The sequence below is a fragment of the Sceloporus occidentalis genome, unplaced genomic scaffold (genome assembly GCF_023333645.1).
Source record: "Sceloporus occidentalis isolate IW3139 unplaced genomic scaffold, rSceOcc1.0.p SCAF_111, whole genome shotgun sequence".
Lineage (NCBI taxonomy): Eukaryota > Metazoa > Chordata > Lepidosauria > Squamata > Phrynosomatidae > Sceloporus > Sceloporus occidentalis.
The window spans coordinates 491,864-510,400 of NW_028317091.1; the positions used below are offsets into that span (position 1 = coordinate 491,864).

General features: G+C 43.2%; 1 protein-coding gene across 1 annotated transcript; it reads left to right on the forward strand.

Moving 5' to 3' along the window:
* The first annotated feature begins 232 nt into the window (after positions 1–232).
* Positions 233–16,976, forward strand: GCKR (glucokinase regulator). Its single transcript, XM_089497942.1, has 19 exons — positions 233–292; positions 829–984; positions 1,332–1,400; positions 2,847–2,915; positions 7,056–7,129; positions 7,386–7,452; positions 7,684–7,737; positions 7,855–7,949; positions 8,029–8,134; positions 8,494–8,609; positions 8,868–8,966; positions 9,501–9,598; positions 10,301–10,377; positions 10,836–10,932; positions 11,659–11,756; positions 12,018–12,101; positions 13,976–14,125; positions 15,694–15,828; positions 16,809–16,976. Exons 1-19 carry the CDS (start codon positions 233–235, stop codon positions 16,974–16,976), a joined length of 1,872 nt encoding a protein of 623 aa, XP_089354068.1.
* The last annotated feature ends 1,561 nt before the right edge of the window (positions 16,977–18,537 follow it).

Sequence of the window (18,537 nt, forward strand, 5' to 3'; positions counted from 1 at the left end):
TTGGTGGGCTTGGAGATAAAAGCAGCTGCCGGAATATTAATCAACTTGATTCTTTTATGCGAGCTCGCAAAGGGCAGAGCCTTCTCCTCCAACCAGTAGTAGTCCTCAACGTTTGTTTTGTGAAAGTCGTATTGTGATTGTTCATTTTCGGCGCCCCTCTGTTGTAATGAAGCTCTATAAATAAATGCCATGTATCGTGATGTTTTTTTCAGCAGCGTGTAACGTTCCAACCATGAGAGGTACCAGGAGATACAAACACGTGATAGAAACTCCGGATCCTGGGAAATGGGAGGTAAATGTCTAACATAATCATAATCATAAACTTCTGTGAGTTGACCCAGGGTCTCGTCATTAAGAGTGATATTCCAACCCTAGAGGTGATGTTCTTGGTATCATCAACCGAGGATCCCTATTATAAAGGACCTTGGTCAAAGAAACTTTGAATCTGCTGGCACATCAGCCCCTTTTGGCCCCTGTCTAATCTGCCCATTCTTTCTGCTGTAAAAACCCAAACCCTAATCAGGTCATGTATAATTCCCTCACTGTATTACCCTCTACAACTTCTGCTGGAAGGATGTTCCACTTTTCCGCCAACTTCCAGCAGTCATAGTCAACAGCCAAACCTAGCTGAAACAATGTCAGTTTGGACCATACCAAATACAAGGGACTTTTTGTACAAAGAGTTGTATATCATCTAAAACTCATGTAGTAGACCCAACAAAACAGTAACCAAAATGGCTTGAGAAGATGATTTGAGAAAACACTTATGGCGTTTTATAGTCATGTTCATGGCAGACTATGTGTTAAGTAACCCATGGTTTATTCCAGCTAGCTGGATATGAGGAAACTCTGCCCATTAGCGAGAAGTCTAACCCCATCACCCGGGAACTGGATAAAGCCGACCCCAACCAATTGGTCCAGCTCTTGAGAGACTGCGATGCGGAAATATTCCAGGAAGAAGATGAGACCATCATCAATTATCAGGTGAGACATGGAGGTGTGGGGTTATGATCAGAAATGCTGGGCTTACTGCCGGAGGATCTTCTCAAACTAATCCAGTATATTTTTTGGGGCTGAGTAACTAAAAAACATAGACCGCTGAGGAGCAGCAGATATCACCTATCTACATGTCACTAAGGCTATTGACGCAGTCACTCATAGAAGACACATTGATAAACTGCAAGCTTTGACTTTTGGATGGTCAAATAGTTGAATGGAGATTTGTTATTTCGCAGATTTCGCAGATTCGCTGAAATTAACAATTTTAATGTGAAAATATTTATGATAAACATCTCGGCGTGCAGTGACAAAGGTTTCGCTTGTCTTTTCAGAGACTGTACAGTGATTCGGCCTTAAAGACGGTGGCAGACATTGCAAAGAGAGTGCAGGAAATATTAAAGGTGAGTTACGAGGTCCTCCGTGATGTCATAGCCACTTCCACATTGGGGCAAAGATTTTTTTACATTTTGAACTAATCTTAAAAAAAAAAATACATTTTACATTACATTGTATTTATATATAGTGCTAACCAAAGGCGGAACCATAGGGGGCACAGCCGGTGCAAGGCATCACGGTCCACTCCCCCCAAGGGACCCGCTGACGAATATCATATGATCTCCCATCACTTGTATAATGGAGGTCTCTGCATTGCGAAGCCCCCTGTCTAGTGTGAGCCCCCCAACACCAGCACCTCAACCCCCCCCATGGCTTTTGCCTCACTAAGTCTGAGTGCCGGGATAGGACGCTATTTCCCAGTGCTCAGATTTAGTGAGGACCAAAAAGTTGGACCAAAAGGGAGCTGTCAGCAAAGGATGTGCATATGTTAGTATGTGTGTGTGTGTGTGTGGAAGCATGTTAGTGTGTGTGTGAGTAAGTTAATGTGTGTGTGTGTGTGTGTGTAAGTAAGTTAATGTGTGTGTGTGTGTAAGTGTGTATGTATGTTAGTGAGTGTGTATGTCTGTTTGTGTGTGTATGTTTGTGTGTTTATGTATATTATTGTCTGTGTGTGTGTGTGTGTGTGTGTGTGGAAGTATGTTAGTGTGTGCAGATTTATGTTTGTGTGTGTGTTTGAAGAGCATCATGTGTGTATGTATTTTATTGTGAGCGTGGAAGTATGTTAGTGTGAGTGTGTTTGTGTGTGTAAGTATGTCAGTGTAAGTATATAAGTGTGTGTTTGTAAGCGTGATGTGTGTGTGTGGAAGCATGTTAGTGTGTGTGGAAGTACGTCAGTGTGCACAAGTGTGTTAGTGTGTTTGTGTGGATGTATGTTAAGGAATCTTACAGGCCGGGAATTGAACACATGCAGAAATAACGATGAGGTGTAAAACAGGGGCGAGATTTAATGGGGAGGGTTAAAGCAACACAAGAGAGAGAGGGGTAGCTTAATGATGAGGAGAGATGTGAAGAAGGGAATAAAAAAAGACAAAATTGAGCAGCAAAGAAAAAGTTTAATACAAAAAAAGTAAATTGGAAGAGGTAAAAAAAGTGAGTGAGAAGTAAAGGAAAATAAAAAAAAGATACAGGGAGACATCCAGGTGGAGGTTAATAAATACTCTCTGGGAGAGGGGTAACGGATGGGGAACGGGGTAACAGATGGGGAATGGGGTAACAGATGGGGAATGGGGTAACAGATGGGGAACGGATTTCATGAGAACTGAACCCAAAAGAACTGAGTTTGGAAAATCTCTAATTCAGCTTTTATTCCAACATAGTTTTCAGTCGCCGGTCTCGTCTTAGATTCAGGAGCCATATGTCTATCCCAAGCATGCTTAATACCCTCACTGTATTACCCTCTACCACCTCTGCTGGGAGGCTGTTCCACTTATCCACCACCCTCTCATTTTCAGAATCCTGAAGATGGTCTAATAGTCATCAGCGGATGTGGGACATCAGGGAGATTGGCTCTCCTCCTTGCGGTGAGCACCTTGACTTTCATCACTTTGTTATAAACCGACCACCAATTGGTGAGATAATAAGTCAACCATTGGATCGTGGAATGTTCTTCTGTAGAATCTTCATAATGGGCTATCTAAGAGTTAATATTTCAATAGGCAGCTCATTTCGAAAGTTCCCAGGTATGCAAATACCACGCTGATAATCTCTTTACAATTATTATTTAATACATCCCCTAAATTCATACAGAAGAATCAAAGGTATCGCTAAATCCACTGATAAAAAGAACCAATCGGGAAACAAATAACTTCATTCATTTTAAGAACAATGAGGAATCCAAGTATATCAGTTAATAAATGACTAGTGATGATTTTTTTAATTAAAAGGTTTCATTAAAAAAAAAAATCAAAAAACATCCAACAATTATAATAACAACAGAAGCAGCAACAAAAGCATCCTCCCCCCGACAAAAAGGGTCAAAACAAAAGATATCCAAAAGTCCCTTTTTTCTGCATTTTTTTTTTTAAAGCCTGGCCTATTTGATTTATATAACCATGACTGGTAGCCAAATTAAACGAAAAAAAATTAAATAATGAGACAATTTTTTAAAAAAAATCCTAAATTTCTCATAGATTTTTTTTTTTAATTAAAATTTTTTTTACCTAATTCAAGTATAATTCCATTTGACGATGTCAGCATTTATTACTTTGGAACATTTCTAGGGAAAAACCTAAGAACGCTTACCCGTTTAACAATTATTAACAATTATAAAGCTTTTCTATGAACTGTTGACACACGGAACAAAACACGCAAACGAAACATGATATTTGTGCAATACTCCAAAAAACAAACAAAGTGTCCGTCCTGCTACTGATTGTGTAAATGCTGATTAAGCGACAGACATTACTATAAACAGTCCTTAGAGGACATGTTACCAAAACATTTTCCGGATTTTTCGATTTAAAATGTACAAAGTTCTCTTAGAAGGGCCAGTAGTGATGGGAAGTCAGTGTGAATTCTTTTTAGATCATATAGAGAAATGTATGTAGATCTAGCCCAACTTGGAGAAGACAAAAATGTCTGTAATACACCTAAGTCAAATCCTTGTTATTAGTTATGTTTGATGAACATTCACGATAGGGTGATTGTTCTTTGAGGAACATTCATGGTGGGGTGATCGTTTCTTGAGGAACATTCATGATGGGGTGATTGCTCTTTGAGGAACATTCATGATGGGGCGATTGTTCTGTGAAAAAAAATTCATGATGGGGTGATTGGTCCTTGAGGAACATTCATAATGGGGCGATTGTTCTGTGAAAATAAATTCATGATGGGGTGATGGTTCTTTGTGGAATATTCATGATAGGGCGATTGTTCCTTGATGAACATTCAAGATGGGGTGATTGTTCCTTGAGGAACATTCATGATAGGGCAATTGTTATTTGAAGAACATTCCTTTTTTGTTAATATATATTTTTTTGTTTTTGTTTGTGATACCTCAAAAATAGTAAGAATGGTAGAACTTGTTGACATTTAAGACTAAGAAGATGCTTCGGGTGATATTTAACATAGAGAAAAGTTGGTTTACATCATATCCATGGGTAAAAAGTCTTGGCTCCGGAAAAGTTATGTCAGAGGAAGGATTGTACGTATACTGTTCAGGTCAGGGGACGTGTTTTTTGGGTAATTTTGGGGTGTAACAACAGCCTGTAGTGTTGAATTAGGTGATAGTCTTGTCCGGGAAACGTTCACATGGAAGGAAGATCCAGGGTTGGAAGAAGTTTTCTTTGGTGTATGGTTGAGTTCTGCCCAGGGGGTATTCAGTGTGCAGGTCACCTTGTCAACGGATGAACTACATCTTTGTATAGATTCTCAGCCTTTGGGAATCTTTGGGCTTTTCTTAAGATGTCAGTCAAGGCGTAGACCTCCTTGCTCACAATACTTAGAGGGATGATGACAAATGCATCTGGGGGTTTGGCTTCCATGTCACAGAGGTCTTTAGGTCTAGGTGCCCTACATGGATAACTTTCCCCCTTCAGGGCACGTGTGAGCTAAGATTTATGACTCTCTCTAGCGTGGACTCACTTAAGGGTGAGCTGTGTTAGCCGATCATTTTGTTAACACACTATCAAAGGTCAAGGTCTAGCTTGGGCAAGGTTTGTCCGAGGTCTTGTTTAGTATATATTTAACATGGAAATCCTTGCTTGGGTAAAAGGAAACTTACGAGTCAAAGAAATACCCACTAGCCACATTAACTCAAATCATACGCTGAACTATTGCAACATTTTAACTCATTGGCACGAGACACAAAGAATACATGAAAAATATGGAAGAAAATGTGCGGTACAGCGTCGGTGTCAAAGTCTAAACTTTTTCGCATCAAACATTTTCCCCAGGACGGTCAAAAAGAAGATCAGTAAATGAAAATACACACAATCGATGACATTTGCAATGGATAGTTATCTGCAGAAAACCTGCACAAAAATATATCCTACGTTGTCCTTTCTAACGCACTCTAGATGTGTCTAGAAATGGTGCTAATCCATGTATACATACGGTTAGTGGAAGCATTATTATTAAACACTCATCTACAGACACCAGTATACAGTAATATAACCCCCAGCGCTGTATACAGTAATATAACCCCCCAGCGCTGTCTACAGTAATATAACCCCCCCAGCGCTGTATACAGTAATATAACCCCCAGCGCTGTATACAGTAATATAACCTCCAGCGCTGTATACAGTAATATAACCCCCAGCGCTGTATACAGTAATATAACCCCCAGCACTGTATACAGTAATATAACCCCCAGCGCTGTATACAGTAATATAACCCCCAGCGCTGTATACAGTAATATAACCCCCCAGCGCTGTATACAGTAATATTACCCCAGCGCTGTATACAGTAATATAACCCCCCAGCGCTGTATACAGTAATATAACCCCAGCACTGTATACAGTAATATAACCTCCCCAGCGCTGTATACAGTAATATAACCCCCCAGCGCTGTATACAGTAATATAACCCCCAGCACTGTATACAGTAATATAACCCCCAGCGCTGTAAACAGTAATATAACCCCCAGCGCTGTATACAGTAATATAACCCCCAGTGCTGTATACAGTAATATAACCCCCCAGCGCTGTATACAGTAATATAACCTCCCCAGCGCTGTATACAGTAATATAACCCCCCAGCGCTGTATACAGTAATAGCCCCCCAGAGCTGTATACAGTAATGTCCGTTACTGCTTTATGGCGATGCCAATGAAGTCCGTTCCTCCATAGACTTTCATTAGTCAGAGTGGCTGGGTGATTAAGACTGAGACATTCTATTGTTTCCCACAGGCAGTATGATAAGGAGTCGGGGTGTTTGTCTAGTAGATTGGGCTCAGAGTAACAGATACTGAAAACATTATATTATGGCGCAAAAACAACATTTATTATATTACGGGCAGGGGCGGGCTGGGCCGGGGGGCAGGGGGCAATTGCCCCCCAGGCCGCCCAAATCTAATCTAAACGGCCGCTGGGTGCTGATGCCGCCGGCCGGGGCTACTTTAATACTTTTTTTTAAAATTGAATATGGCAAGCCGGATAGGCTATTAAATGAAAAAAAAATAGTATTAAAGCAGCGCCGGCCGGCGGCATCAGCACCCAGCGGCCGTATTCGATGGCCGCCAAGTGATGGGAGCAGCGTGAGGGGTGAAAGCTCCGCCCCCTCGCACTCACCTTTCACCCCTCACGCTGCTCCCATCACTATGCGGCCATCAGATTGTTGGAAATCAAATCTAAACGGCCGCTGGGTGCTGATGCCGCCGGCCGGCGCTACTTTAATACTTTATTTAATTATTTTTAATATGGCAAGCGATCCGGCATATTAAATAAATAAAAAAAAGAATTAAAGTAGCTCCGGCCGGCGGCATCAGCACCCAGCGGCCGTTTAGATCAGTTTTCCAGCAGTCTGATGGCCGCATAGCGATGGAAGCAGCGTGAGGGGTGAAAGGTGAGTGCGAGGGGGCGGAGCCACTTCACTTGACTTGCCCCCCAGGCCTTAGGCTGCCAGCCCTCCCCTGATTACGGGGTTAATTTGTTTGTCACGCATTTTCAGCAACACATTTTTACTTATTACAGAAAATTTACTGAAAATAAATTATGTTTTAGAATTCTTTTAATCGGATGTTAAAAGGACTTCACAAGACGCCGTGTTACACTTACATCATTTCAGGAGGAGACAGGTAGGTGCCGATAAATTTACCTGCCCCCTGACCCAGTCCAGATCTGCCTTTATCAGTCATGGTGAAACATGGGGATGGATAATCACCAGAACGGTTAGAAGGGAGCCGGGGGTAGGAGTGCCCGGTAGGATTGGGGGGCAGTTTGGTACACAGACCAGGGGTACTAATACTTGGGGCAATTTGCTCATGCACAAGGTGTGTGTCTGAGATTTTATGATATCTTATAAGACCGCAATATTTATTTTTCTTTCTGAAGATCGATTGTGACATCACAGGAGACACCTGAGGACAATCCCATAATGGGAGCAGAGGAACTAGAAAAGGTAATGTCTTATATGGGAAACCGCCTCTTCCTACCTGTAGACACACGAGAAGCTATCAGCCCATGAAGTCTGGCCCATCGTACGCACGGGGGCCGCGCCGGGAGCGCCATATTTAAATCTCCAGGATCTACCAACTACAAATGTTGCTCCACCGTGGGGTTCTTACTCACTTGAGTTTTCTATAGTCTCAGGTCGATGGTCACAAGCATTTGACGTAAGTTTGTATTTCAGGTTTGTGAAGGGAAGAAGAAGGTGGTTTACATCGGAATATCCTGCGGCTTGTCCGTGAGTATAATATCCTCTCTTAGGGTCCTCGCACATTTATTTAGTGATCCTCGCTTGGTCAAGCAGGCCATGGTCCATGGTCACCTGGATAAATTGTAACGTTTTGTCCCCTCACAGGCTCCGTTTATCGCTGGCCAGCTGGATTTCTGTTTGAGGAACCTGGACGTGTTCCTGCCTGTCTTGGTGGGATTTAACCCTGTAAATATGGCCAGGTGGGTAGAGATCTACATTTGTTACCAACAGCTAACTACAAGCCTTGCCCATTTTCTGACCATTTCATTGTCATCCTAGGAATGACAGCATTGAGCGATGGCAGTCAACGTTCCAGGAAGTGGCCGAAAGGATGCAGAGCCTACAGGATACCCAACGGGCCTTCATACTGAACCCAGCGATAGGTGTAAGTGAACCATCCTCTCAGAAAATGTATGTCTTATAGACACTTGTGCCTAGAGGGACACCAAGGGGACCCCACTCAAAAGACCCATGAAGGCCAACTTGTCTTCAGTTGTTGGTTCCCTCGTGCAGAGGAAATTTGCCCCGTATTTCCATTCTGGGCCGGCCTTGTGGTGGGATCCGACTGATACGTCGATGGACGGTTTTCCACTGTAATGGCGGAAGAGAGCTAAGTCTTGAGACGCAGCATAGAGCATTGTATCTGTGTATACTTTGCTCATAAGAGAACCTTGTATTATTTATTGAATATATGTCGATATATTGTTCAGAGGTTAGGCACTGACCATGTCTCATTTGTCTCAGCCTGAGGCAATCTGTGGATCATCGCGCATGAAGGGTGGGAGTGCCACCAAAATCCTGTTGGAGACGCTCTTCCTGGTTGCCCATAAAGCAGATTCCAATGTGGCCGTGACGGAGAAGTAAGAGCCGCTATGTCATTTACAGCACTTTAATGGTCTTGCCTTGTCCGAGTTTTACAAGGCCGTCTGAAGAAGGGACCTCTGATGTCCCAAAAGCTTAGGTATCGCCCATAACCCATGTTTGGATTTAGAGTGACCTTATTGTATAAGGCGGGGGTTCCCATTTCAGCTTTTTGTAAAGGCACATGTGTAAAATGCTCACCATGCGCTCATTGTGGAAAGAAAGATCTGATACGATGATATTCATGTTTATTTCAGGTGTTTGTTGGAAATTCTCAGGACGTACGAGAGAGCGCACAAGGTGACATATTCACAGAGCAAGAAGATAGCCGGGCTCATGAAACAATCCGCAACTAGGTTAGTGCAGTTAGGAGAAATGTCCAACAGGTGTCAGCAGAGCTCCAATAACCACAAGTTCTCGCGATATTATCTACGCGTTACGTTTATTATAAATAATGTAATAATAACCTTGGCTGGAAGGGCTGAGCCGACCCAGTGTAATGTCAACTGATTTTACTATACATTATATAGGGCTGCCATAGTCATTGCTCAGGATTTGGAGGATTATTCCTCCCCGTTAAGTTATCTCTCCTTTGCTGGAAAGTTGCTGTTTATCACTGATTGGTTCAGGCAGCATTTGTGAGGGTGGTGGGAGGAGAAACTTCAGGACAGCAAATGGATTAGATAATGCTGGCCTTGCCACAGGCTGCTTCCATGGGGGTTTACATTTAAAAGAATTTCACCCCCAAAAGTTGAACTGTTTTGCCAACAGCACAGGTAGCTGAAATACATGAAATTAGTTGTGGGTAAAGTCAAAGTCTGACCGTCCCCAAATCAGTTGAATCCCCCTGTATTCTACTATAACCCCACTAACAGGAACTTTCTGTCCAGCCTACAGAAAAAAGGGCATTTGTACATCCTTGGCTGGGGAACCTTGGGGCTGATGGGAGTTATGGATGCCGTGGAGTGTGTCCCTTCCTTCCATGCAGGTAGGGAATTTGATATTTTATTTTCACTGGCTTTCAGAAACACATTCCCACCAACCCCATGTCACCCCTGATGCCCCCGAGATCTGATCAGCCTGGACCCTGAGCAGGCCACACAGCAGCCTTTGTGTCTGAACACAGGAAGTCTTTACTTTGACTTTGACATCATGCCTCCATTTCAGATGTAATTCCGAGTTACATCATGGCAGACGGGGGTTTTACGTACTACCTTCTTATTATTTTGGTTTTGCTTCCCCAAGTTTGCCTACCATATAAGGGGAGACTTTCATGCATATGATGGCTGTGTGGTCCCTTTTTTTTGTGGGGACCCCCTTTATGATTATTAATTTTATTTAAAAAAAAATAATTCTGAATCTGATTCCCTTCCCTGCACGTTACATGGTGATCATAAGGTAGGGCACTGCAGCCTTTCTCTCAGACATTCAGACCATCTCAGAGCAGCCAGCACTCACACCAAGCACTCTCCCATTGAATCTGTCAAATGATGGCCAGCGATACTCAATATATATCAATACTGATATGATTATTAAAGGATGGCCTTCCGAGGGTACATGTTTATGGCCAATTGTGGAAATCCCACCAAAATATTAGCCCAGAATGCACAGTGTAGCATTTCCCGCAGAGTTTGATTTACCGCAATGATTGGAAAACGTATTTAAACGGAATCTTTTTTCATTGTGACAGATTGGAGAGATGTCCGCGGGTTTATTAATGGTGGCTATAACACCTTGGAGAACAAGGAAGGGGATATCAGTTCTATGGTATGTTCTGATGGCACCTGAAGACATTCATGACACATCTGATGACTAGCTCAGATAGGGCTTATCGGAAGGTCCTTTTTCCATATCACGTGATCATATCATAGGGAACGCATTGTTTCCTCAGATCCAATTTGGGGCTTTAGCTGTGATCAGACACACTTTGTGATTATCATCTGCATGTCCCTCAGAAAAATTCCACCAGCAGACCCTGATCATTCCTGGTTAATCCATAGAAAATTCCCAATATAAAGAAACAGAGGCTACTATCACATGAGATGCTGTACTTCATGGTAGCCACTCGGTACTCACCAAAGTAGCAATGAAACAAGCACAGGGCCATTTGGACCGAGGGGGTTCTATCAGTTTATCCACCTATGTCACAAAGTTTAAAGGTTCCATTGATGTAAGTCCTACAATAGAGCTCAATGTTCTAGCCGTGTACTTTATTATGTTCTCAGGGTCCACAGTTTGCTATCTCCCATGAAGACTTTGTGAAGAACGTCCTCCCGTCAGTGACAGAAGCCGACACCGTCCTGTTTATATTCACCCTGGACGGTGAGTAAATCGCGTTAAGGGGCAGATGGGAGTCGCATATGGAGTGGTCACTATCTATTAGAATACCCAATGTACCCAGGCCTGTAAAACTCTATGGTATTGGAGGTCTACAACGATCATCAAAACTGGTGGTTCCCATGCAGAGAGCTCAACAGACTAAAATAAAGACTGAGGTGCACAACTATCTTTAGGCCTTACCCCATACTAGCAAGAAAAGATCATAAAACATCTTATCATTTAATCTGTAGGGTTATGAGTGTGGTTTCAATAAATTCCTTTTCATTTCTTCCTCATAATCAATGCTGTTAATTCTAGCTATTTTCACCAATTTATTATCACCCCAGGGAGCACTTCTGTTTTTAAAATGTTTAACGTTACGTTACATTAATTTATATAGCGCTTTACAATCAGAGTTGGTAGGATAAATTTACACAAACAATAACAAAAAAGAGAAGAGGGCGCTGCTCCCGAGAGCTTACAATCTAATCACGTTTAAGGCATAGGATGTTTATTCCGTGTAGGAGACAACTAACCTTTAGAATGCCAAATTTCTGCTTTAAAAGCCCACAAAAATATGAATAATTCTCTTGTCCCCACGGTATGGGCCCCTTCCACAGAAAGGAGGTTCCCTGTGTCCACCATCATTACTGTAAACCAGTTATTCCCCCGACCGCATCATTCTAATGCCAGGAATTGTCTTTTTTCTTGTTGATTATTTCCAATCAGATGAGCTCAGCGAGGTAGAGAAGATGGCAACACAAGTAAAGGAGAAGACATCTAATGTCCATGCAATATCACACGCCACAGCGGGCCAGTACATGCCGGTAAGGCTCTACTCATCGGTGTGTGAGGGACTGACTATTAATAACCTTAGCTGTGAGCTGAGACGGGCTTGCCCGACGTAAGCAAAGCCCATTTAACATGTAACATGTACATGTACGGGCTCAAAATGCATTGTTTCCAATGGGTTTAGGGACCGCCCATTGTCCTTCAGGGGTTAAAGAAAGAAAACCAAAGCTCATGTAATGATCCCTTTAACTACATTGTTCCGGTCATTCTTTCTTTCTACATATTTTTTCCTTTAGAGTTCCACAAAGAAGATTATTCCAAATATTATTGGCATCACGTGGCCGATACTCTTTCTTGAGTATGAAGGAACTTTTATACAGGTAACGGAGACTTTTCACTCTTACTGTGATGGGAATATTATCTATTAAGATAAAGACCAGGTGTTTATTCCTTCCAATGGCTGAAGGAGGTAATCGGTCCTTCAACCTGAGATATCCAAAGGTTCCTTAATTATTAATGACTAGAAGTTGGGGAAAACTTTTAGCCGCATTCTAACTACGTAGAAAAATATGTTTCGCCTCTTGGAGAATTTATAGACAAAAAGTATTCTCGCCAAGAGTTCCTGTGGTCAGTGAGGTCATGTCCTTCACGATGTGTGCATGTTGAAGGAAGTAATATTTCAGGAAGTAGGCTTGTCTCATGGAACGTTATGTCAGCGATCGGATATTTTGAGTTTCTGCACTATTTTTGAAACCATCCACAATGCCACCGAAGCATTTGTAAGAAATAAAAGTTAAGGACTTTCTGCCTTCTTTTATAACAATCCTCTTAGTTACGGTGGCCCTACTCCACGCTAACCACAGTCAGAAGAAGAACAGGTTTTTTTAAAAATCCAGCAGTCTGAAACTGAGATTCTCGAAAGGTATCGACGTTGGGTTTCAATGTTCATACAGTCCACGTTAGAACGTGTCAAGCTCGGTGGAACGTTCAATCGATGTTCTTGGTTGTTTCATTCGGTCGATATTTTTAACTTTAATAGAATCGTTATTCTATTCTTTAAATACTTTTTAATACCACTACATCCTGGACTTGTGCACATGGACCATAAATGATTCGGAACCAATTTTTCATTTTGTTTTTGGGCAATTCATTTTTGAACAACTGCCTCTTCAGTTTGGCCAAAATTCAGAAGGTTATTTTATTTAGAAACGAAATTCGTTGTCACTCTCCCCCACGCACTCTCACTCTTTGCCATGCTATGTCACACTCTATCTCGCTCTCCCACTCTCTTTGAATGTCTCCCTATCTTCTCTGTGTCTCCACGGCTCGGCGTCTTGGTTTTCTGCTTCCTCTCTGCCTTATTTTTGTTCCTGTTCTCCGTTTTTTCAGTTGATCTCTTGCATTACCCTGGCCTCCTGGAGCACTTTCATATCAGGGTGGAGCCTTGGGATCAACCTCTTCTCTGATTGGAGGTTGTCCAAGTGGTGTTCGAAAGGCTCCACCGTGATGCAGAAGTGCTCCAGTAGACCAGAATAATGCGGTTGTCAGAGACAGAGAAGTTCAGACTCACTAGAGAGACATTGAAAGAGAGAATGTGAGAGAGTGTGATGGACGGTGACAAAGAGTGAGTTGTTTTTATTGGCTTCTTTGAGGCCCTTCCTCATTTTTGGACACTCCTACCAATTAAAAAAATTTGCCAAATTTAGTTAAAATGCGTACAAATCTACTACATACGCACCCTTACTGTGAGTCTGCCAAAAGATGAGTAAGCAGAGGATCGCGTTTATACGCTAAGTGCTAGATATTTGCTTCGACTAAGTATCTAAATGTCCTCATGAAAAGAGTTAAAACATAATCCAAACTTCCATGTATTTTGGTACGCAAGCTGTTGGTCGGACTGACATCATCAGGCGTCCGTTGGCCTTAAAGTGCCAGGGCCTCCTAACCATCGTCAGTCCGGCCCTGGCCACAAGTTACGTTGCTATCTATGAACAATCCTAAAACTTGAATCTACATTGTAGATGGGTCATTGAATCAAGTGCACTTTACAAACATCAGTGTCTTCACCTGAATTAAAGGCAACGCCTAGCGGCCAGGACCTTCTATACCTCCTGCCTGGGCTTGCCCATGTTTACGTCTGTATAACCCACTTTACTGACCTATAGTTTCCTCTGTTGCCTTATCAACGAACAAACCTCATACCAGATGCTTCTCCTGGGGAACTTTACACTCAATTATGTTTTATTATTTACAGAAATTTCAGAGGGAGCTGAGTACCAAGTGGATTTTGAACACTGTCACCAGTGGAATTCATGTACTCAAAGGAAAGGTCTTCAGAAATTTTATGGTGGACTTTAAGATAAGCAACTCTAAACTCTTCCACAGGGCAATGTCTGTTCTCCAGGTAAGAGATTACGTTGCAATAACAAAAAAAAACTACATTCCATCGATTTCAACCTTTCCAGGATATTAACCCAAGGACAGTCAACGACAGGTCATGGATACTGGGTCTGGAATCAACCAGGACCACAAATACCTTTCATGTTTAATCTCTAGCATTTACAGTCCCATATAGCTTAAAATGTGCAAATGCATTACTTTACATTTATCAACGTTGTGAGATAAAAAATAATGAAACACTGAAAAGACCAAGAATTGGCCATCTGCATTTAAACTGCAACAACGCCAGGGCAATTCGCTTTATAAAACCCCCATCATTCACCCAGGATCACTTGGGAGGTAGGCTTTTAGGAGTTGGCCTTCTATGCCCTAACTGAGCCTCTGGATACCCGATGTATCAAATGTAATTTCAAGTTTCCCATCATCTTAAGTGAAATCCCCTATAGTTTGATGCCTCGCTATGGCCCCCAGGACAACTGGCACTCGGCCCCCACATCTCAGCAAATGTTCTGGCATTGGGAGTCTTCACCCAGGAAAATACTCCTACTGCATACCAGTGGCAGCAGCGACATCTTGGTTATTCTGTTGCTAGCACCAGTTATATGAATTAAACTTTGGCCAATAAAAACATTTTGCTGGCTCGGCAGAAGTGTCACGAGGGAAGGCTGCTGTCTGGTAAATCATAAGCTGGGAGTAAAAGGAAACTCTGTGGGAAAATTCAGAGTACAGAGTACCGTATTGGCTCGATAATAGGGCGCACCCGGTTATAGGCCGCACCCTTAAAGTTAGGTGATTTTTTAAAGAAAAATACACATTAGTGGAATAGTAAAACAGCATTCTAACTAACACGCTGTATTTCAACATTTTTGGTATCTATTATGCAGTCAACATATGTTACATACAGAGTGCAATAGCCATTTTAATGCACCTTACTTATAGCTATTCCCCATTGCCCCCAGATATGCCACGCTGCCCCCAGATATGCCTCGCTGCCCCCCCAGATATGCTGCCACTCTGCCCCCTAGATATGCCCCCCCTTAGACTTACCAATGCAGACTCCCGGGTGTCTAGCAGGGCTGGCGGGGGACATCTGTGGGATCCGCGTGGACAACTTCCAGTGCCGGCACCTCCGCCGTGGAAAGTCCCAGCAAGGGAGATTGTTAAAGCGCATCGAGCAGACGTGCCGGCAGCAGAGGTTGGTTACGCTCGCATTGCCGCTGCCGGTGAACGTCTGCGCGATGCACCTCCTGTGCCGGTACGGTATATGTTTCATGGAAGGGATACTGGAAGCTTCATACACCACTGAGATACAGGGACACTGGAAGGAGGTAGGCAGGAGGTCACATGTGTCCCCCGGTGAATGCGGACAGAGATTAATTTCCCATAATGCCTGTTGCGCTGTTAATAGCTTCAGTATAAGAGCTCTTTATTGGTTGTGTGGCGTGGCCAATCCTGAGCACTCCGACTGTCCGGATCGGTGGAGTTTCTATTCACATTATTGGGGCTTTTAGGGCTGTAGTCAGACATAAATTATCATCAACTGCGGTTTTTTTTTGGGTGTGCTTCTAACAGAGGCTGAGCGGCAGCTCCCAGCAGCGGTGCCGGGACGCACTACTCCAATCCATCTATGGAGAACAGACCCTGTCTGACCAGATAAAGAACAGCCCCATTTCCAAACACGTGGAGGAAGCCGCTTCCAAGGAAAAGGTGAGAGATAAACCCACGTCACAAGAGGGCCCCTGCAAGGGCTGGTCTAGGTGAATGGGGGGCCCTGCACCTGTTTAACCTCAATAGAAAGTACTGATGCCTAGGGGTCCTACAAACTATAGTGTCAACCTTTTATAGGTCATAATATATAAAAATAGCTATTGGGTGCGAATGATAAAAGATGGTGATATCACCATAGTAACAGGGGTTTGTTTCGATTGCCCCAGTTTCACCATTTGTCACCAGAATTGCACTTTATATATAACTGATTTCATCTCGTTGACCCGTCACATGGTTTAAATCACCGCCTCGCCCCAAGATATCTGTGGTAATAGCTTTACGGAGGCTGGAGGCAATCTCTAGCGCTAGAGGCTCATGCGCCGTCCGCTGAAACAATGCAGGGAGAGAACAGGAAGTGGCTTCCTACTTCCTGTTATGGCTAAAATGGAGGATTTCACTGTAGTCTGCACTGAGGGGTCATGGGAAATGGAGGAAAACGTGCTGTAAAAAATATATATTATAAGTAAAAAAGTGACATTAAATAAAGCTAATAGTAACACTAATAAATATATTTTTATTATATCCTCCCTGCAGGATTGTGACGCAGAGCTTCAATACCCCGCATTAATTCATCGTAATATAAAATCAAGGAAATGAGGCCATTAGTTGATAAATTCTATGAATAGATACCAAAATATCTGACTATTGCAGCAAAATTTGAATCCATCCATGGCTGAGTGCAAGCGAATGTCGCAGCTGAAGCCGTGTGCCGCCATGTGGCAGCCGCAGCCAGGGTTAAGAGTGGAGTACAGGCGGGACAAGGGGACATTTCGGGTGAAACGGAGCAGAAAATGGCCGCCCACTCGCGGCCGTGAGGGACCAAAGCCCAATGGTTCGGACTCCACAAGATAATTTTTTTCTGTGTCTTCGATACTTCTGGGACGTCAGTAATGGGAACTCTTCTTTGGTGTCTCCTGCAGGTCCTTCCTACGGCCATCATTAGCCTCCTGCGTAGCTGCACCATCTCAGAGTCCAAGGAGCGGCTGGACGCCTCGCCATCCATAAGGGCCGCCATTGAATTGTCTCTCATCGTGCCGGGGAGGAAAAGGGGAGCAGAGAGTTCAGAGACGGAGGGACGTAGCCGATGAAAGTCATGTCAACCAACACCCCCCCCCCCAGTCCGCAGCCGCCATATCAGGGCAGGGGGTTCCCTGAACCATCTGAGCAGCGGGCATTATGCATTAAAATGTTATTAAAACAACTTTTTACACCGTACTAGAAAAATGTGCGAATTTTACAGTAAAAATCCTCTGTCATACTCTTATCTCTAAAAAGTGCTACTGACTTGGACCATGGTGCTTCCAACCTGTGAAATGTGGATAAAAAAAACCCAAAAATTGTGATTTTTGTCTTTTATCATTCTTACATCCAAAACCCATTTTGACCCCTTTATTCCATACACAGAGGCAAAAACAAGCCTAAAGGGGCCAAAAATCCCAGCACTTTTTATACATAACCCCCGATATATTGACTGTCACTTCGAAACCCCCATCAACATCATTTTTATATCGTTTTACACCGAATTGTGCATATATTTTAATAAATATCATTTTTTGAATACAAATGTTTTGTGCGTTTGATTTCTTTGTACTTTTCATGATTAAGGAGAAGTCCTGCAGCAGCTGGAGGGCCGCAGGTTGGACGCCCCTGCCTTATGTTGACGCTGTGACATAACTGTGGCCTGTTTAATAATAATTATTAATATTATTTTTTTTTAAATGCCTCAATGAATCAGCACACTTTGAATATCCTGCTGGTGCATCATGGGGCATGTGAGGTAACCAGGCATGGAAGTTGGATGAAAGCATTTTTTTTTCCTTAAAAGTTTCTATCGGAGTGGTAGTTTTTCCAAGGAAAGCCTTCCTACAGAGGAGGTGGAGGATGCAGGAATAACCATTTTAAGTGGGCAGAAGAACGGGTACGTCAGATGGTCCATTCGGGTTATGACTTCTCCTCTGTACATCAAGGGCCAAACTGGCCAAAAATTTGAAGTTTGAAGAGTCTACGAGGGGCGAGGCCACCATCCACGGTGGTGAAGATTGACTATCTAGGCCTTTCTGGACCTCTAGACCACGGCGTTCAATTCGCTCATTTCCACCCTGGATTTTTTTTTAACGCCGTTGAGTGCGAAAAAGCAGCTCGGTCGCATTCTCGGGTGACCTCATACGCTGGAAGGTGTTTCAAAAGTATTTGAAGAGCATTAGCCATGGAACGCGACCCGAAGGGAAAGCCAGCTGGTACAAGCAGGAGCCAGCCGAGTCGGATTTGATGAACTATAATGTCCCGCTTGAAGCTGGACCAGTCCTGTTTGAAGAACTTGGACCATCCTGGTGGGAAATTGCCCGTCCCTGAACAGAATGGGGCAGCCAGTGGGACACGGTGCTACCAGCAGAGACAACAGCCCCCCTCTCCAGAAAGGCTAAGAGGGTATAACGACCTCAGACGATATGGATAACTGCCCCCCATAACCTCTTTCCTGTTCTTAGTGCCTTGGAGATGTGATCCATGTCTCATCTCCCTCACCTTCCACCATAGGGACCATGATCAACGTCATTTATTAAAATAGTTAGGCCAGAATCTAACACTGGGGGCTCAGAGGCTGAGATAGAATGGAAGGAAGTTTTAGTTTACTGAGAGGATGGTAGATAC

Excerpts from the sequence above, each read along its gene's own strand:
- GCKR (XM_089497942.1), top strand. The coding sequence starts at position 233 with ATGAGAGGTACCAGGAGATACAAACACGTGATAGAAACTCCGGATCCT. Across the intron at positions 985-1,331 it reads AGACCATCATCAATTATCAG|AGACTGTACAGTGATTCGGC; the intron begins GTGAGACATGGA and ends TTGTCTTTTCAG. Across the intron at positions 7,453-7,683 it reads GAGCAGAGGAACTAGAAAAG|GTTTGTGAAGGGAAGAAGAA; the intron begins GTAATGTCTTAT and ends TTTGTATTTCAG.